The sequence below is a fragment of the Heterodontus francisci genome, chromosome 25, assembly GCF_036365525.1.
Source record: "Heterodontus francisci isolate sHetFra1 chromosome 25, sHetFra1.hap1, whole genome shotgun sequence".
Classification (NCBI taxonomy): domain Eukaryota; kingdom Metazoa; phylum Chordata; class Chondrichthyes; order Heterodontiformes; family Heterodontidae; genus Heterodontus; species Heterodontus francisci.
This window is the reverse complement of record NC_090395.1, coordinates 59,074,235-59,095,828: the sequence shown is the minus strand read 5'-3', so window position 1 is coordinate 59,095,828 and position 21,594 is coordinate 59,074,235. Positions and strand designations below refer to the sequence as shown.

Genomic DNA, 21,594 nt, shown 5'->3' with positions numbered 1-21,594 from the left:
CTGCAAGTCTTTTGGAGGTGGGAGGAAACCGGAGCACCCGGCGGAAACCCATGCGGTCACAGGGAGAACTTGCAAACTCCGCACAGGTAGTACCCAGAACCAAACCCGGGTCGTTGATGCTGTGAGGCTGCGGTGTTAAACACTGCGCCACTGTGCCGCCCTAATCATATGTTAGTTTGTTTTCTTGCACATTAGTGGGATAGCGATCTGCAAAAGTTTTCCATGAGAAAATATATGATCTTGTGAGTCTGGTGTAAAAAGAATGTTTTTCTGATGAAACTTGTAAAAGAAAACAATTAAAGCTTTATTTTTAGAGGATCACATTTGCAGCCTGCATCACTAATGTGGTAACCATATAATCACAACTTCCTACCTCCTAGTAATCTGGGTTAAGACTGGCAATCTATCCGCTAAGGAAAAACAAGAATGTAATAGTGTCTGTGGTCATCCAGTTGAGAGCTTTGCCCTCAGGTTATAAATACCAGATCATCTCCATCCTCACTTAATTAGAAAGCAGTGCATGTGATTTTAATTATTAAAGTATGTTTTTAAAAATATATAGCAAAAATTAATTGATGTATGTATTCTCCAACTGAAAACGTGGCAAAATTGCATTTGTAAATATTAATAGAAATGTACAGTTGAGTCGGTGCTTAATCAACGTGACTTATGACACTAATTGTACAAGATCAGTGTTTATTGATTTCTCGAAGTACAGCATCAACTTTCCTGTTGAGAAACCACCAAACTTAAATCATCTTTGTCACAGATTGTGGTATAAATATTACAGAAGGGAAAAAAGCAGCACTGAGATTAAGAATATTGTGCATGGATACTTTTACAATATATTAATCATAGCTCAATTCACACTAGATTACATTTTGATCTTTATCAAAATAGACCACTTAAATAAAAATGTTTCATTTGACGTCAAACTCACTATACAAATCCAAGTACAGATTAGATAGAGGGCAATCCTCCTTCTCCTTCCCGATCCCCCATTTAGAAAGGAAATTTTCATTGTGATTTTTAAACATATACAGTGTAAAGATTACAAGTATTCTGGCAGATTTAGTTACACACGGATCATATAACAAGTCCAATTTATAACATAAACCATTATTTTATGCCATAAAAGTCAGTACTTCATTAAAAAGTATAAAATACTCTGAATTTTTACTCTATCAGATGCCATGTACATCATATGAGTTAACACTCATCTGTTGGGAAAATAAGTCAAAATTAAAAAGATAATTAAATACTTAATATTTTTACAGGCCATTACTTTTATTTGATTAAGTTTTTTGATTAAGACAAGCTTATTAAACAGTGTACAGAGTCATGTAAAAAGTGTAAAAGACTCAATTAAAATGCTAAAAAATGAATTTTCCTAATACTCCCATGATTGCAATTGCTACAAGACGAGATCAAGGTTAAATCTGCATGTTAAACGATAACGTGCTAAAACCATGCTACAGTAATACATAAATTAAAGGGCTTGTGTATTATACAACACGCAGTAAAATAAAAAAAGTTTGTTCTGATAGTTCAAAAAGGCATACCTTTTACTTAAGGATACATACAGCATAAACAAGCTGTAACATGACATCGATTACTGACAAAAGGCCTCTTCAGAATGTGTGTTACAAACACCAATGCTGATATACTCAAATAAATTTAGTAAAATTTGGGTGCCAGGAAAGTTGTCCTCAGGGAATGTTAATACAGTGCGAAGATCCTCTGACATTAATTAGGCGACACCCACCCTTAGTTCGGAGTCAGTAGAAAATCATTTTGGGTTAAAAAGAGCAGATCTTCATTTAGTTGCTGGAGGGTACACCATAGTTATTGGCTGCTTTGTACCAGGCCGGACAGTAAAGGTCCTACCATAAGATTGTGAAAGTTGTGCATTCTGTGAGCTGGAAAGCAATGGGAAGATTCATAAAACCTTTTTGCTTTGCAAATGTACCAATTTAAAACCACAAGATAATTGCAAATTCATTATCATCACAAGGAGGTCAGGTGTATCACTTACTGATAACGTTTCACTACTGCATAATTTGCACTCAGTAACTTCATTCTTCCCTTTACTATCACAAAGTCACTAAAGATCTCAAACATCAATGGATAAAAATTCCACACAATAATCGATTATAACAACAATTGCCAAGTGTTACTTCTGAGCAACCTTAATTATAGTTGTAGTTATGATTTCCAATCAGGTCACTTTCCAGCAAACTCACTGGTTGCTGGTGATACTTTTACTTCCCTGCATTTAAAAGTCTGCCAGTAGTTCAACGGCTCTTATTGAATACTGATCTGTTAGTAACTGCTCCTCAATGCAGACACAAAGAACATGAAGTAAACATTTCATTTAATTTACATTGCCTATTAATTTATTTAACTTATTAAACTTCTGATCATTTTAGCTAACATTTCCTCAACAAACATCATTGCAAGTGTAAGGTAGAATTTGTAATTTATCAGTAATATTTTAAATTTATATAGTTTATAGTTTAAAAGTATAGTTGTTTACAGAAAATAATCAAAAGGCTAATGGAATGCCGGCCTTTATATCTAAAGCACTAGAATACAAGGGGGTAGAAGTCATGCTTTAGCTATAACAAAGGAAGTTAAGGATTATATAAGATTAAAAGAAAAGGCCTATAAAGTTGTCAGAAATAGTAAACCTGAGGATTGGGAGGATTTTAGAATACAGCAAAGGAGGACAAAGAAACTGATAAAGAAAGGGAAAATAGATGAATGTAAGCTATCAAAAAATATAAAAACAGACTGTAAAAGCTTCTACAGGTACATAAAAAAGAAATGTTTGGCTAAAACAAATGTAGGTCCATTACAGACAGAGTCAGGAGAATTTATAATGGGGAATACAGAAACGGCAAAGAAGCCAAATGATTACTTTGTGTCTGTCTTCACTGAAGAAGATGCAAGAAACCTCCCAAAATTAGAGATCCAAGGGATTAGGGGGAAATGAGGAATTGAAGGGAATTAGTATTAGTAAGAAGGTTGTATTGGAGAAATTAATGGGGCTGAAGGTTGATAGGTCCTGATCTTCTACATCCCTGAGTGTTGAAAGAGAGAGCTATGGAGACAGTGGATGCATTGGTGATCATCTTCCAAAATTCGATAGATTCTGGAGCGGTTCCTGCAGATTGGAAGGTCGCAAATGTCACCCCAATATTTAAGAAGGGAGGGAGAGAGAAAACAGGGAATTACGAACTTCATAGCCTTACATCAGTCGTTGGGAAAATGCCAGAATCTATTCTAAAAGATGTGATAAATGGACACTTGGAAAATCATGATCTGATCGGGCATAATCAATATGAATGGGAAATCATGCTTGATGAACTTGGAGTTTTTTGCAGATGTTACCAACAGAATTGATAAAGGGGAGTCGGTAGACGTGGTATACGTGGATTTTCAGAAGACTTTTGATAAAGTCCACCACAGGAGGTTGGTTAGCAAAATTAAAGCAGATGGGATAGGAGGTAATACACTGGCATGGATTAAGGATTAGTTAACAGGTCGAAAGCAGAGAGTAGGAATAAATGGGTCATTCTTGCATCGGCAGGCTGTGACTAGCAGGTACGGCATGGATCAGTGCTTGGGCCACAGCTGTTCACAATATATATCAAGGATTTGGACGTGGGGACCAAATGTAGTATTTCTAAGTTCACGGGTAACACAAAACTAGGTGGGAATGTGTGTTGTGAGGAAGATGCAAAGCGGCTTCAACGGGATTTTAACAGACTTAGTGAGTGGGCAAGAACAAGGCAGATGGAACATATTGTGGAAAAATGTGAGGTTATCCACTTTGGTAGTAGGAACAGAAATGCAGAGTATTTCTTAAATGTTAAGAGATTAGAAAGTGTAGATGTACAAAGGGACCTGGGTGTCCTTGTCAATAAGTCACTGAAGGTTAACATGCAGATCATAGAGTCATAGACTCATACAGCACAGAAACAGGCCCTTCAGCCCATCGTGTCTGTGCTGCCATCAAGCACCTACCTATTCTAATCCCATTTTCCAGTACTTGGCCCGTAACCTTGTATGCTATGGCATTTCAAGTGCTCATCAAAATACTTCTTAAATGTTGTGATGGTTCCTGCCTCTGCCACCTCTTCAGGCAGTGCGTTCCAGATTCCAACCACCCTCTGGGTGAAACATTTTTTCCTCAAATCCCCTCTAAACCTCCTGCCCCTGACCCTAAATCTATGTCCCCTGGTTTTTGACTCCTCCGCTAAGGGAAAAAGTTTCTTCCTATCTAATCTATCAAAGCCCGTCATAATTTTGTATAACTCAATCATGTCCCCTCTCAGCCTTCTCTGCCCCAAGGAAAACAACCCTAGCTTTTTAAGCCTCTCTTCGTAGCTGAAAGGCTCCAGCCCAGGCAACATCCTGGAGAATCTCCTCTGCACCCTCTCAAGTGCAGTCACACCCTTCCTATAGTGTGGTGCCCAGAACTGTACACAATATTCCAGCTATGGCCTAACTGGCGTTTTATACAGCTCCATCATAACCTCCCTGCTCTTATATTCTATGCCTCGGCTAATAAAGGCAAGTATCCCATATGCCTTCCTAACCACCTTATCTACCTGTGCTGCTGCCTTCAGTGATCTATGGACAAGTACACCAAGATCCCTCTGACCTTCTGTACTTCCTAGGATCCTACCATCCATTGTATATTCCCTTGCCTTGTTAGTCTTCCCAAAATGCATCACCTCACACTTCTCGGGATTAAATTCCATTTGCCACTGCTCCGTCCATCTTACCAGCCCATCTATATCGTCCTGTAATCGAAATCTTTCCTCCTTACAATTTACAACACCACCAATTTTCGTGTCACCCGTGAACTTACTGATCATACCTCCTATATTCACATCTAAATCATTAATGTAAGTTACAAACAGCAAGGGTCCCAGCACCGATCCCTGCGGTACACCACTGGTCACAGGCTTCCACTCGCAGAAACAACCTTCGACCATCGCCCTCTGCCTCCTGCCACTAAGCCAATTTTGGATCCAATTTGCTAAATTGCCCTGGATCCCATGGGCTCTTAACTTCTTAACCAATGTCCCATGCAAGACCTTATCGAAAGCCTTACTAAAGTCCATGTAGACTACATCAACTGCTTTACCCTAATCTATGAGGAGTCACCTCCTCATAAAATTCAATCAAGTTAGTGAGACATGATTGCCCTCTGACAAAGCCATGCTGACTATCCCTGATTAATCCCTGCCTCTCCAAGTGAAGATTAATCCTGTCCCTCAGAATTTTTTCCAATAGTTTCCCAACCGCTGATGTTAGACTCACCGGCCTGTAATTACCTGGTTTATCCTTGCTACCCTTCTTGAATAATGGTACCACATTTACTGTCCTCCAGTCCTCTGGTACCTCTCCTATGGCCAGAGAAGATTTGAAAATTTGTGTCAGAGCCCCTGCTATTTCCTCCCTTGCCTCACATAACAGCCTGGGATACATCTCATCTGGGCCTGGGGATTTATCCACTTTTAAGCCCGCTAAAACAGCTAATACTTCCTTCCTTTCAATACTAATATGTTCAAGTATATCACAATCCCCCTCCCTGATCTTTACACCTACATCGCCCTTCTCCATAGTGAAAACAGATGAAAAGTAATCATTCAAAACCTTACCTATATCCCCTGGGTTCACACACAGATTGCCATTTTGGTCCCTAATGGGCCCTACTCTTTCCCTGCTTATCCTCTTGCCCTTAATATAATTATAAAATGTCTTAGGATTTTCCTTTATCTTGCCCGCCAATGTTTTTTCATGTCCCCCCTTCGCTCTCCTAATTACTTTAAGTAATCCCCTACAGTTTCTATACTCCTCTAGGCCCTCCGCTGTTTTAAGTGCTCTGAATCTGCCATAAGCCTCCTTTTTTTCCCTGATCCAATCCTCTATATCCCTTGAAATCCAGGGTTCCCTGGACTTGCTGGTCCTATCCTTCACCTTAACGGGTACATGTTGGGTCTGAACTCTCACTTTATTTTGTTTATTTTATTTTAGAGATACAGCAGGGAAACACCGAGTCTGTGCCGACCAACAACCACCCATTTATACTAACCCTGCAGTAATCCCATATTCCCTACCACCTACTTACACTCGGGACAACTTACAATGGCCAATTTACCTATCACCTGCAAGTCTTTGGCTGTGGGAGGAAACCGGAGCACCCAGCGAAAACCCACACGGTCACAGGGAGAACTTGCAAACTCCGCACAGGCAGTACCCAGAATCGAGCCCGGGTCCCTAGAGCTGTGAGGCTGCGGTGCTAACCACTGCACCACTGTGCCACCCACTATTTCTTCTTTGAATGACTCCCACTGGTCTGGTGTAGACTTTCCTACAAGTAGCTGCTCCCAGTCCACTTTGGCCAGATCCTGTTTAATCATACTGAAATCGGCCTTCCCCCAATTCAGTACCTTTATTTCCAGTCCATATTTGTCCTTTTCCATAACTACTTTAAATCTTACAGAGTTATGGTCACTATCCCCGAAATACTCTCCCATTGACACTTCTACCACTTGTCCAGCTTCATTCCCTAGGATTAGGTTCAGTACTGCCCCTTCTCTTGTAGGACTTTCTACATACTGGCTCAAAAAGCTCTCCTGCATGCATTTTAAGAATTCTGCCCCCTTTAAGCCTTTTGCACTGACTATCCCAGTTCATATTAGGGAAGTTGAAATCCCCTATTATTACCCTATTATTTTTAAACCTCTGAGATTTGCCTACATATCTGCTCCTCTATCTCTCCTTGACTGTTTGCAGATCTGTAGTACACCCCCAGCCAAGTGACTGCCCCCTTTTTGTTTTTAAGTTCTACCCATATGACCTCATTTGAGGCACCTTCTAAGATATCATCCCTCCTTACAGCAGTAATTGACTCCTTGATCAACAGTGCAATGCCACCTCCTCTTTTAACCCCTCCCCTGTCACGCCTGAAGATTCTATACCCTGGAATATTGAGCTGCCAGTCCTGTCTGTCCCTGAACCATGCCTCTGTGATTGCAATAATATCATAATCCCATGTGCTAATCAATGCCTTCAATTCAGGTGCAGCAAGCAATTAGGAAGGCTCCTAGTATGTCAGCCTTAATTGGATTTGACTACAGGAGTAGTGAAGTCTCACTTCAATTGCATAGAACCTTGGTTAGACCGCACTTGGAGTACTGTGTGCAGTTTTGGTCCACTTATCTTAGGAAGGATATTATTGCCATAGAGGGAGTGCAACAAATGTTCGCCAGACTTGTTCCCGGGATGGCGGGAATCTATGAAGAGAGATTGGGAAAACTGGGCCTGTATTCCCTAGAGTTTTGGAGAATGAGAGGTGATCTCATTAAAACCTACAAAATACTTAAAGGGATAGACAGGGTAGATGCAGCTAAGATGTTTCCCCTGATTGGGGAGTCTAGAACCAGGAGACACAACTTCAAAATAAAGGAGAAGCCACTTAGGACAGAGATGAGGAGAAATTTCTTTACTCAGAGGATTGTCAATCTTTGGAATTCTCCACCCCAGAGGGCTGTGGAAGCTCAGTCATTGAGTATGTTTAAAGCAGAGATTGACATATTTCTAAATACAAATGACAAAGAGATATGAGGATAGTGTGGGCAAAGGCACTGAAGTGGATGATCAGCCATGAACATATTAAATGGCGAGGCAGGCTCGATGGGCTGAATGGCCTATTCCTGCTCCTATGTCCCTGTGTTCCCCATGTATATAAAACCCTGGTTAAACCACAGCTGGAGAATCGTGACCAGTTCTGGGCACCATACCTTAGGAAGGATACACTGGCCTTGGAGGAAGTGCAGGGAAGGTTTATCAGGATAATATCCAGACAAAAAAGGTTAAATTGAGGACAGATTACACAAACTGGGGTTGCATTCACTGGAATTTAAAAGGTTAACGGGCAATTTGATAAAGATTTCAAGATATTAAGGGGAATAGATAGGGTAGATAGTGGGAAACTACTTATACCTGTTGGCAAGTCTAGGACTGGAGGGCATTGTTGAAAGATTAGAGCCAGACGTTTCAGGAGTGAAACTGGAAACACTTCTACACACAATGGGTGGTAGCAGTTTGGAACATTGCCACAAATGACAATTGAGGCTAGATCAATTGTTAAATTTAAATGCAAGATTATTATCCAAAGGTATTAAGGGATATGGGGAAGAGGAGTTAGAGATCAGCCCCGTTCTCGCTGAATGCGGAACAGGCTCGAGGGGTTAAATAGCCCATTCCTCTTCCTTTATTCTTTGGACGCATTTGTTGGCAACGCAACCACTGTTCTTTTGGTCTGTAAACAACTTAATCGGACATGAACTAGTTGGTTATTTAAAAAAAGGCTTGCATTTATATAGCACGTTTCATGACCATCCCAAAGCACTTTACAGCCAATGAAGTACTTTTTAAGTGTAGTCACTGTGGTAATGTAGGAAATGCGGCAGCCAATATGCACACAGCAAACTCCCAAAGACAGCAGTGTGGTAATAACCCAATAATCCCTTTTTGTGATGTTGTTTGAGGGATAAATATTGGGCAGGACACAGGGGATATCTCCCCTGCTCTTCTTCAAAACAATGCCATGGGATCTTTTATGTCCTGAGAAGGCAGAGAGGGCCTCGGTTTAAGGTCTCATCTGAAAATAGAACCTCCAACAGTGCAGCACTCCCTCAGTACTGCACTGGAGCAGCAGCTTTGATTTTTGTGCTCATGTCCTGGGATAGGACTTGAACAGTTAGTAAGAAGCTAAAGAGATAGTAATAAAATCGAGTGGTTTGGATAAACTGTCCGTACCGCCTTGAACTTTGCTCTTAAAAAGGGTTATTCTTACATCAACTCTAGGACAGATTTGAACTCACCTTTTAGACCCCACATCAGAATGACTGGTGTTTAAAGCTTGCACCTTAGACTGCAAATCATCAATAACGTTATTCTTCACTACCAATTTGTTTGTCGATGGTACGGTTTCCATCTGCTGCTGCTCCATCTTGGGTACATTTTTTCCGTATGCTTTAGACAGTAAATTAGAAGGAATGTATGAATCTGAAATTTGCTTTGAATTCTGAAATTTTGCAGAACCTCCATCCACAACAGCACTATTCAAAAATGTAGGCTTTTCTGCTATTGATGGCTTTTGCCGGTTGGAGCTTGTTGGGACTGGAAATGGCAAAGTGTTTAATGGCAATTTGTTAATGAAATAAGAATTTTTATTGGTTAAACTGTTATGGTGATCAGATGTTAAACGGCCAGCACTTTCATTGATGGATGCCTGTGGAGAAAACCCTCTCTTGTCTGAATTGGCAGCATGTAGATTGTCAATCCCAGATTCACCATTTGCTTTTCTTTCTGGTTGGGCAGAATAATCTCTGTTATCATGGTTAGAAAATTCGAATGGAGGTGGCAGAAGTCCGACTGAGAGTTCTTCATTCTCTTCATCACTGAAAAATGGTGGAGGTGGGATCACAAGTAAAGACATGTCAACATCACTTTGAGAGTCTTCTGGTTCTGCAATTCTATGTGATGTTGAGTGCTGTGAAGGTTTTGACCATGCAAGACTCTTTTCAGTGCTGTTCACAGGACCGATTTGGTCATCTACATCTTTGTTTTGTGCTCTAATATGTTCTTCTGTCTGTGATATCAAAGAACGTTCCTTGTAATTAGTAGGAGTGATTTGGAATGTATTTGAATTTGATGATTTAATGTACCTAGTACCTCCCAAGGATAAGCTTGTTGCCTCTGAACGTGCTTTGGGAAATCTTTTGTTTTTGCTAGCATCTCGCTGTTTTGCAGCCATGAGAAGGGCCAACGGTGAATGTGGATCAATATTCTGCTCTGTGATAGGGAGAGTTTGTTCTGGAGAATAATCTGGAACCTCTGCAGTTATCATGGTTGGTTCCTCAACCGGTTTGGAATACTGAAAATTTACTGTAGCATCTTCTGAGGAACTCTGATTTTCAAAATTCCTCATCATGGTGGAATTTGTTTTTTCCCCTGCTCTGTAGTTCCCATATTCTATTCCAGAAGCAATGGTTGAAACAGGGGAACTGGTGAAATTTTGATTGTTGGTTGAATCATGAGTTTGGTTTGAACTGGTCTGCCGAATATCCATGTTATTGATCAAGTTCTTTTCTTTTCCCTCTAGGAAAGGATGATCAATGGAGGAACCAGAATGATTTCCTTTGTTTTGTACTGATTTAGATTGCTGCATCAGTAGGTTGTTCTTGCGAGCTGGCTTCTGTGGTTTAGGTGGAACAGAATCTTCTTGCACTTTACTTGGATGTTCAGTGCCTCCATCCGTCACTGCAGTCTTGTGCACAGAAGCATTGTGGTTAATTCCACCAGTGTGGTCCACTGGATACTGGTCAGCATCTTTCATGACTATCACGGATTTGCTTTTATTTTGTCGGTCAGAATCTAACGAGGTTTCCGATTTGTTAACTGGTTCTGAAAATCCATATAGTTTTGCTGTTGCTTTAGGATTGAAAGTTGATGCAACCAAAGGTTTTGAAATCACTTCAGGAGTTTCTGCCATAGACAAAGATCCATTATTTGAATTGGATATTTGTGAAACAGTGGGAAGGAATTTGAGAGAATATGGTGAGTCTCTTCTAGGTTTTAGAGGAACATTATCATGTTGCACTATATCCCTTTGTGGAGGAGATGGTGGTGATTTTTTAGGATGTTTAACTTGATTATATTTTGTAACACCATCTTGCAGAGGAGATTTGAGAGAATAATCATTAGGTGGAAGAAATGGGGGAGACATTTTGGGGAACTGACCAGCCTTTTGAAGAGATTTTTGAGGTGCCATTATTGGAGGTGGTGGAGGAGTCACCATTGGAGGGGATAAAAAGGTTGTTTCAGGAAGTAGGTGGTTTGGAGTAGGTTTTTGTTGTGATGTCATATTTAAAGGTGGTGGTGGAAGAACCACTTCATAAGGCAAATGGGTTATGTGTGGATTCTGATAAGTATTTTGTGTTGGAGGTGGTGGAGGAGCCATTGATGGAGGTGGTGGAGGAGCCATTGATGGAGGTGGTGGAGGAGCCATTGATGGCGGTGGTGGAGGAGCCATTGGTGGCGGTGGTGGAGGAGCCATTGATGGAGGTGGCGGAATCCAATCATCCTCTAGCATGGTAATACTCTGTCCATAGTTTCCAACATTGGGTTTATTGTTGTTGTCTTTTACATCATTGCCTACACAATGGAAACATATTAATTAGTTCAAATTTACCTTTGGTGATAACAGAAAAAAGAATAGATTTATTTTCCCCAACTACTTAAGTAATGTGAGATATGTGGAAAAATCCTGGTTCCAGTCCTGCTCAGGTCCCCTCCCCGACCTCTTTTTTCCAGCACATTGATGACTGTGTTAGTGCTGCTCTCCGTTTCTGCCCTCAATGGGAAAATTTCATCAACTTTGCTTCTAAATGCTTTCTTCTGTCACATTCCCGGGCCATAGGAGTCTTCTTCTCTTTCCCACATTTTCCATGCTTCCCTCCTTCTTTGCTGTTGCATATAATTAATAGAACAGAAACAGGCCAATCAGCCCAACTGGTCTACACCACACACTAGATTCCTCCCATTTTCCTTCATCTAACCCTAATGCTATTGGCTATTCTGCCGTAACCATTTAGATCCTTCTGGGCCTAACTTTTGTTTCTTTTCTTGTCCCATTATCACTTTTGTCATTTAATCACTTCTGCTCTCCTCCTATCACTTTTGCTAATCTCCTGCCCCATTTCATCTGGCTGTTCATCCCTGAAATCTTTCAGTTCCGATGAAAGGTCATCAACTTGAAAAGTCAACTCTGTTTCTCTCTGCACACCACAGATGCTGCCTCATCTGCTGAGCATTTCCAACATCCGCAATAATACGGTATCTAGGGCTAATTTCTTGACATAAGGACGCAAATATTCTTGAATGTCATTCTGCAGGACAAGCCAGCTGCTTTCTTGACTGACCTAAAGCCAGGCTTCCTGTCTTCAGTAAATTTGTCTATCCCCTCTTTCTCTTTATGACATATTTCTGTTCCTTCTACTCCCGTCAGGCACTAGCACCTGAAATTTGCTGCTCCTGCCCAGGGATAGGAGCACTGAGATTTCTTGTCCAGGGCCACTTACATTGCCCAGGGACAATCCCAGCCCAGGCCAATCCCTGGTTGTTCCTTCTGTCAAATATAAGACACAAGAAAGTCAGAATAGGTGCAGACCTATTGCTACTTGTCAGACCTAAGAAATAGGCACCTCTGGCTGCTGATAGGGATTGGCAGCCAAAAGTTCTGATTCCACTGAAAAGTACCAGGGAGAAGGTGGTTAATGTTCCCAACACAACCCAGCAGTCTTCAGTCTAGTCTATGGAACCCAAGCAGACCCCACCAATTCAACAAGGGTTTTGGGACAGGTCCACAGTGCGATTTTTCTGGGTGTCTCTGCACTGAGGTGCCCAGATAACAATTGATCCAGAAAATGAAATGGGAAGCAGGAAATACACATCCTGCCTCATATAAATGGCTCCACGGGGCCAGAAGTTACTGTACGTGCAGGCAAGCTCTGCACCTGCTCCCCTGACCCCCATGCAACACAGCCATGAAAATCCCAGGATAATGTGAAAAAGATGAAGACCCAGAAAACTGGTTTTCTGTCCATTTTTCAACATCTTTGTGCCGGGGGGTCAGTCAAGGGTCAGGAAAATCATCCCATTTGCTTCCAATTTCTAAATGTTTTAATTATGTCTTCTCATTAATAAAACTTTGATTGTGTCAAACTGTTTAGACTAACCAACTTTCTTAGCATCGTTTTGAAAACCAAACAGTAATTATGAAAGCACACAAGAATCAGATTATTTGATTTTATTTTTTTACAATGCTTTTAAATAAAAATACAAAGTTCCATTATGCATTTGTTTCATTTTGTACGCAATTGGACAAATCTGTAATCATGGAGCAAGAAGTTATTTGTTATCATGTGTACTTTAAATTATATTTCTTTGCAGCACAAAAATCAATTTAGTTGGATTAGTTCCACTTTCACAAAACGCTGTGTGAAAATAAATGTTTTGATAAACTGTCTTGCCTAGCTCCCATTTTGTGTACTTAGTGATGTTTAACTTAGTTCAACAGGGAATGACAATAGACTCTTGTCCCCAGTGTTCACTGGAGTCACAAATGTCATTTGAAGGTTCCCTACTTTAAGCCAAAAAGGGCATTGCTAGTTTTCAAGTATGAGAACTTTGGGTTCACATGCACTTTACAGAACCCTGTCCAAAAGAATAAAACACCATGTACACAAAAAAAGGCTATTTCTGTCACCAATTAACTCACTTCCACGTCTCCTTTGCTGGTTACCCTCCACTACCTCACTCAAGTGACTACATTATTAATCTTCAAGCCTTGACTGCAGAGTCATCAAAACTGAGGCCAATCATTTCCTCATCATTCAATACTGAGAGATACACTTCACCTGCACAGTGATCAGTACGGAAAGGCTCCAAGCCTACCATTCCCCTCCCTAACGTTGAGGTCAAGAGATGCTTTTGGGAAGTTATAGTAAAAACACGAAGTTGTAAAGGGACAAACTAGAACAAGATGGAAAACAATATCAAAAAATATAAAAAGGCTGAAGAGAAACTTCCTGTTAGAATAAAAGGAGGAGGAGAAGTAAAAAAAAACAAAGTTATCACATAAATTCTTATCTTATCCAGACTGTTATTATTGTCCAAAATCACAGTAATTTTTTTTCAGGCTCCTGAAATGTGGTCCTGGGATAGCATTATTGATAAATTTGTGCTTACTTTCAATTTCATTTTTCCCTAATCTACACCACAGGTCTGTTTTCTCTTCTATCGCCTTAGAGTCTACAATATCAGAAGGATGTTTGGAGAATAGATGGGGTACCTCTCAATTATTTATACAGGCCACATGTCCCCACTCCAAGTCACCTATGCATGAATTATTAAAATATTCCAATTCAACAAGTTATGCTTTATTAATTTGATACCTGGCCAGTAGCAGAAATGACGAACTATATGAACCAGTTGGGGGAACACCATTATGTACTAAACCACCTGCAATAATACCAAAATAATAGCTCAATATGTAACTGCTGAAAATGTAAGAGTTGGAAATAATACAGTATTTTTTACATTGGCTTTAAAAGTATTGTTTCAAAAAAGCCCAATGTCTTTTCATCGCTCGTTTTCCTCAATGATGGATTGATTCAAGTCACTTTCAGCAAAGCCAAACATTTCAACCCAACGCATACCTGCAACTATTGTTGTTCTCGGAATCTTAGAAAACAATGCTCGGTCTGGCAGAGTTGGAGTTGGCACAGCAAGCTTTGGACGTTCCTGAAAAGGCTGTAAAGAAAAAGTAACTCATTTGTTTTCCATTTATACATTAAGCGATTGTTCTTACAGGCATGATTCACTTTAAACTGCTCAAGTTCTTAAATGCCATCATCCTTCAACAATCACAGTATAGCTTAAAGGTGAATGGAAATACAGGAGGAATTAATTTTTGTTTAATGTATTTCCCTTTTTAGTTTCGAAATTCATGCTCACAAAGTCAATGTAAATTAAAATCAGGCAGCCAATCTGATCCCATCCTGCTGGGAGGTTTAGGTTAAAATTGCCCCATAAAAATGGGGTTTGAAGTGAAGTGAACTGAAAGCCTGTTAGATGTTACAACGGAGAAGATTTTGAGCTCTTCTCCCGAACTCCTGTTAAAATTTTGATGCGTGATCGGCAGCAACTCCAGAGAAATGGTATAAACATCCATTTGCACCATTTCTCTGGGGTTTCCCAAAGTTACAGCAGGAAACTGGGAAAACACCTGCAGAAATTCTACTGGACCACATTTTGTATTGAATACAAAATTTATCCCAAGAGTGTAAGTGATTAAATAACCAACAGGCAATGTGAATGATTGTTTAAGCTGCCTCTGCCATTTATGCTTCATGCTTGAACACTGAAGACACCTCAGTGGATTGCTTTTCTTTGAACAAACATATGACTGAGATCATGTTGGTAAATCAAGCAAATTGCAAATGATGCAATGGAATTTTTTTTCTATCCATTTCAATAATACTCCATCTGTTTGAATTTATACTTGTAGCAAATGTATGCATATTAATCAAATCAGTTTCTTAGTCCTTTCCACAATCCAATGAGGTGCCTTCAAACAGAGGGCAGCCATTTGGTCCATTGTGCCAGTTCTCTGAAAGGGTCATCTTCTTAGTCCCTATTTACTTTGTTACGACCAGGTGAGAAAGGTGTCTAGGGGTCCCTTTTAGCCTTCACCTGGTCTTATTGTAGCAGGGTTTTGTTTAAACAGACTGCGTTTTGAGCTCCCCCTTGGTGAATCCTTCTTCACTGCTTTTCAATTATAAGGCAAAGAAATGAGCACAAACAGGCTTTCTTAGGTTTAAAGAAGAAAAGTGAAATTTATTAAAACTTAAACTCTAAATCGGTTAACACCTACAGGAACACACTGCACGCTAGCACACATACACGATACGCACATGCAAATAGAGACAGAGAAGAGCAGAAGAAAAATAGCGCAGAGGTTTGGGGCAATCTCTGAAGAGGGGTTTTTGTTACAGTGCTTTGAGCTCACTGTAGTCCTTGCTTGTAGGTAGATCTTGCTTTTCATTGGGGCCCAGTATTCTTCTTAAACCTTGTTCACTGTAGGAGACTTTTCTCTCTTGGGGTTCATATGTCTTCAGTGGTTTCCAAAGCTGGTGAGAGCGAGATGAGGGCAGACAGGAGAGAGATGTTCTCAGTCCAAGAGAAAAGAGCTTTCTGCCTTCAAACACTGTTTATCCAATTTAAAGCTCCCCTAGTTGGCCAGCAGGAAGTCACATGACTAACTGGTTTAACCAGGTCTCTTTTGTGCACTGGAGAGCAGGGACTGGTTCCTTTGTTCCAACACTGTCTGCTAGTATGCAAAAAATGTCTTTCCAGTCAGGGGCTTGGCAACCCCTTGTAATAGGCCTTTTTTGCTTCCCAGCAACAATTTTAAAATTTAATGTCCATGTGGCAAAATTAATGTGCCTCATTCTTGGTGGATTGGGGGCCTGCATGACACCTCCACACCCAGGGGAATGAAAGGCAATTTGAAAAAAGGTGAATTTCATTAAAAGGTTTGAGAGAAATATAAAATACAGAAAGAAAAAATATGCATTTCTTTCATTCATAACTCTTAAAGCTGATTGAAATTGTCTTTTCTGGGTGCCAGGTCTGTTTTAATTTCCCCTTTTTGGCATCCCAGTAACCATGTGGTTCTTTGGGGAAGCATTTCTTTAGTTTACCCATTGCCATGACCGCCTAGGGTTTTGTACCTGTTGAGGTAATTTTTTTTTCCCAGGAGAGTTAGTAGTGGGCGGGTCTATCCTCAACTCTCCTTCAGTGCTTTGCTGAGTCATGCAAAGACATTTGACTTCAGGTGGTTCCCTTTTCCTCTGACTGTGGGGGAGGATTTTTTGTTAATCTCCCCTTTGTTCTCTGGGACACTCCTACCTGCAGGTATGTGTACAGACTTGACTGCACTCTCCTGTGGCACATCGACCAAGTGAGGCATCACCCTCACAGTTTCTCTGCTCCCTAGAGGTTTTCTTTGTCTCTGCAGGTTCTTGTAAATGCTGTTAGCAATTCTGGTGGGGTGCTTCTAGTGTCTGCATTTACATAGGAGGATGTGGGGTCCAACTCTTCAAATTTTTCAGGGTTGGCTGACTAGACAGTCAGGGTTTTCATCCAGGATTCTTCCTGGACTTCCTTTAACCTGCCCTCTTGGCCACTTTTTCCCCTTCTCTTTCTAAACTTTTCCCAGCCGTGTACCTGCCTGTTCCCTTTTGTTCTCAGCAGGAGTCCCTTACAGTTCACCAGCCCTCTGCTGGAGGGTCCTCCTAACACTGGTACAGGACTTAGGGGTGCAGGTTTCACTGTAGGTTGGGGTTTCCCCTCAACCTGACACATGTGGCAACTCGTGCAGTACTCCACCACATCTTTGTGGAGTTATAGATAGTCAAATTGTTGATTTATGCAGGCTTTGGTCTTTCCTATACCAGCATGTACAGCCACTGTGGTCTCGTGGGCCCTTCTTAATATTTCTCCCTGCTACATCTGTGGCATCACTAACTGGTGAACTGCTGTCCATTCCTTGCTCTCAGGTCTGTGAGGAGAACTCCATTTTCTCATCAGTACCTCATTCTTTAAATAACAGCAATCAGGGACTCCCTCTGCTTCACTTTCAGACCAGGCAGCCTGTGCCAATTCTCATAATACTGGGTTGGCTCGCTGAGCCTCACCTAAGGAAAATCCATTTAATTCATTCCAGGGGTCTCCTAACTTTCAAAGAAAGTCTCGGACAAGCAGACCTCATGGTCATCTGCCTGCAGTGCCAATGCAGTCTCCTCCGGGGGAGCTGGTTTGATCATGGTCTGATCCACTACACAGTCAGGGACTCTGCAGGGGTCCGTCTCCTGCCACTGCCCTGTCTCTGACCTCCTGCGGTCTTTCTTTCACTATTGGGGGGCTACCACCTTCACCCCCGCCAGATCACCTAGGAGCAGGTCAACACTGTCCACAGGAAAACTCGGGACAATCCCTACGATCACCGGTCCCGAAACTAGGTCGCTCTCCAAGTGCACCCGGTGTACAGGTACAGGCATACACTGCCCTCCAATACCATTCACCACCATTTTGGTATTCACTGCACTCTGGGTGAAAGGTCAGGCCTTTTCCCAGTAATAGGGATCTAGTGGGCCGTGTCCCTGAGAATCACTATGGGCTTGCTTGGCCCACTTGTGGGCTATGGGGGTTACTTTCCCTTCAGACACAAAACCCTGATAACCTTCAGAAATCCTATTAACTTTTCCTGCACAGGCAATAGTAAGCTTCCTGGGTCTCAGTCTTACTGCAGTTAAAGCCACAGCTTCTCCTGTGCTTTCCATCAGGGTCCCGTCTTCACTGAGCAGGTGTGCCCTGATTAACCTTATCGGTTTTCCCTTTAATTTCCAGCAGTCAGCTTTTAAATGCCCTGCTTTATTACAATGGAAGCACACAGATCTCCAGGCCTCACTCTTGCTCACAGCACCTTCCTTTTTGGCTGGAGGGCCCCCTTTGTCTCCTGATTTCCTTTCTCTCCCAGGACTGCCTGGTCGGAGATCACCTTCCCACCCTTTGTCCTTTTCTGATTTGTGGGGGTGATTAGGCCCCTGGGAAACCGACTTACAGGTTAAAGCAAACTCATCGGCTAGAACAGCCACTTGTCAGGCTCCCTGAAGCTACTGTTCCTCGACATGGGTCTTTATTGAGAGTGGGAGAGAGTTTTTAAATTCCTCTCAGGGAATTACTTCTCTGAGAGTCTCATAGCTGAGCTGTATTTTAAGAGCCCTCGGCCACTGGTCAAAAACCAGCTGCTTACTTCTTTCAAACTCCAGATATGTTTGATTAGCTTGCTTTTTGAGGGTTCTAAACATTTGGTGATGGGCTTCAGGTACTAATTCATCTGCCCCGAGGATAGCATTTTTGGTCAGTTCATAATTTGATGAACTCTCATCTGGTAAAAGGGTGGCGCAGTGGTTAGCACCGCAGCCTCACAGCTCCAGCGACCCGGGTTCAGTTCTGGGTACTGCCTGTGCAGAGTTTGCAAGTTCTCCCTGTGTCTGCGTGGGTTTCCTCCCACCTCCAAAAGACTTGCAGGTTGATAGGTAAATTGGCCATGGTAAATTGCCCCTAGTGTAGGTAGGTGGTAGGAGAATGGTGGGGATGTGGTAGAGAATATGGGATTAATGTAGGATTAGTATAAATGGGTGGTTGTTGGTCGGCACAGACTCGGTGGGCCGAAGGGCCTGTTTCAGTGCTGTATCTCTAAATAAAAAAAATAAAAAAGGAATAAATTTCATGGGTTTTTCCAGTTAGCTTGCTTTGTATTAAAAGAGACCAGGTCTCAGCTGGCCATTTTTGCTGCCAGTTTCTCAAAAGACACAAAAAAACACTTTCACATCTTCTTCACTGAATTTTGGAATTAATTGAGCGAGTTTTAGCAATTTTGTACCCAGCCCGGAATTCTCCTCCTCCAAATTGGCTATGCTGTCACTGGGGTTACTCTGTTGCCGCCTAGTTAATTCAAGCAGCTTCAACTCCCTTTCTTTGCATTCTTTCTGGAAGCTTCTTTCTCTCTCCTGCGTCTCTCCTTCCTTCCATTTTCTTCATATTCCTTCTGGAAGGCTCTTTCTTTCTCCCTCTCCTGTCACTCTCTCTCTTTCCCTGTCTTGTAATATAAGTTTCCTTTGTTCCAATTGTATCTTTGCTAGCAGTACCCTGTCTGGGTCTACTTCTAACACTGCTTCTTCAGATTCAAGGGAAAAATGGTTGGCCAGTAGCCTTAGGAGTTCAGGCTTCCTAGCCTTGCCACGTACAGTGATACCACACTGCTCAGACATTTTTCTCAACCCCTCCATTGACAGTGCTTTTAACATCCCAAGTTACTCCACCCTGGCTTGGAGAGCTACTTGCTTCAGTTGCAAACATGTTAGTATTCAAACACACACAACCACAAGAAAACATATATTAATCTTGCTTTTTTTTTTATTGGGAACAATTTGGCTTCCCACTTCCAATTTCTCTTGTTTGTCTGTGGGTAAAATCCCTGACGCTAGCACCTAAATTTCTGTCATGATCAGGTGAGAAAGGTGTCTAGGTGTCCCTTTTAGCCTTCACCTGGTCTTATTGTTTTCTTTAAACATACTGTGTTTTGAGCTCTTCCTTGCTGAATCCTTGTTCACTGCTTTCCAATTATAAGGCAAAGAAATGAGCACAAACAGGCTTTCTTAGGTTTAAAGAAGAAAAGTGAAATTTATTAAAACTTAAACTCTAAATCGGTTAACACCTACAGGAACACACGGCACGCTAACACGCATACACGATAAGCACATGCAAATAGAGACAGAAAAGAGCAGAAGAAAAATAGCGCAGAGGTTTGGGGCAATCTCTGAAGAGGGGTTTTTGACACAGTGCTTTGAGCTCACTGTAGTTCTTGCTTGTAGGTAGATCTTGCTTTTCATTGGGGCCTAGTATTCTTCTTAAACCTTGTTCACCTCTTGGAGACTTTTCTCTCTTGGGGTTCATGTCTTTGGTTGTATCCAAAGCTGCTGAGAACGAGATGAGTGCAGACAGGAGAGAGATGTTCTCAGTCCAAGAGCAAAGAGCTTTCTGCCTTCAAACACTGTTTATCCAATTTAAAACTCCCCTAGTTGGCCAGCAGGTGCTCACGTGACTGACATGGTTAGACCAGGTCTCTTTTGTGTATTGGAGAGCAGGGACTGGTTCCTTTGTTCCAACACTGTCTGCTCGTATGCATAAAATGTCTTTCCAGTCAGGGGCTTGGCAACCCCTTGTAATAGGCCTTCTTTTTTCCCAGCAACAATTTTAAAATTTAATGTCCATGTGGCAAAATTAATGTGCCTCATTCTTGGTGGGTGGGGTCCTGCATGACACCTTATCAAAGCCCTTCATAATTCTGAATACCTCTATTTATTCAGTAACTTTTCACTACTCACTTCTCTAATACATTTGGGCTACATAAAGAAACAATTTATGATATAAAAGAAGCTCTCAATAATGCAATTTGTTTTCCATATAACCAAATGCCTACTAATTTTCTGTGAAACCTCATTTACCACCACAAGCTACAACTGAAAGGCCAGATGTTCAGTACACTTGCACATAGGCTTTCCATGAGAATTTTCCACTGCAACTTGTTGTGAATTAGAGAGCTAAAAAGCACAATGCCCTCTACAGAACATCTGGGAGCCAAGCAAATAGGGAAAGTGACTGTATCTCCTTAACCCATCATATTAAAGAACCATTAATGATCAATGCAGTGTGAACCAGGAAACGTCAGTTAGAATATTGAATTCAATGTCAAATCAGTACAGAAAGTGAAGGAGGGAGAAAAGGTGGGATTGAGAGAGATAAAAGAAACAGAAAGTGCAGTTTAAAAAAGTATTTGTTTTCTTATATCTTTTTTACCTCTGCAACAATGATTCAAATCTGAAGGAATCAGCCTCCACATTTGTAAAAGTTAATTTTCTGTGCCAGCAGGTTGTTTGGCGAATTTAGTTCATATCTATCTGGTGACAATCAGTCCCTTGATGCAGAGTGAGATACATGCAGAGGGCTTAAGCTGACCCTTAGGAACAAGCTGATGGTTTATAAGGCCTGTGTTCTCAGCACCTTGCTGTATGGCTTTGAATCATGGGTGACTTACAGCGACCAGGGAAAGCAGCTCAATAATTTCCATCTTCTCTGTCTGCTGCACATTATGGATACATCCTAGCAGGCCAAAACAACAAATGCAGCAGTCCTCTCAAAGGCAAAGCTCCCAAGTGCATTGGCACTAATCAAACAGAGGCAATTTCGGTGGTTCAGATACGTCCACAGGATGTAAGACAGTCACATGCCCAAGGACATTCTGTGTTGTAAGGTAGCCAGGGCCAGGTGCCCAAAACTCCCCTTCAAGGATGCTTGTGTGACATGAAGGCCCTAAAT

General features: G+C 41.5%; 1 protein-coding gene across 1 annotated transcript in view; it reads right to left on the bottom strand.

Moving 5' to 3' along the window:
• Positions 1–675: 675 nt before the first annotated feature.
• LOC137383898 (uncharacterized) overlaps positions 676–21,594 on the bottom strand; it is a 71,901-nt gene continuing 50,982 nt past the window's right edge. Inside the window, exons 3-5 of the mRNA XM_068057274.1 lie at positions 14,307–14,400; positions 8,907–11,241; positions 676–1,919 (exon numbers count right to left, since the gene is read on the bottom strand). Of these exons, the coding sequence (XP_067913375.1) occupies positions 1,817–1,919; positions 8,907–11,241; positions 14,307–14,400 (2,532 nt within the window). The 3' untranslated portion in view covers positions 676–1,816. The remainder of the gene's footprint in view (positions 1,920–8,906; positions 11,242–14,306; positions 14,401–21,594) is intronic.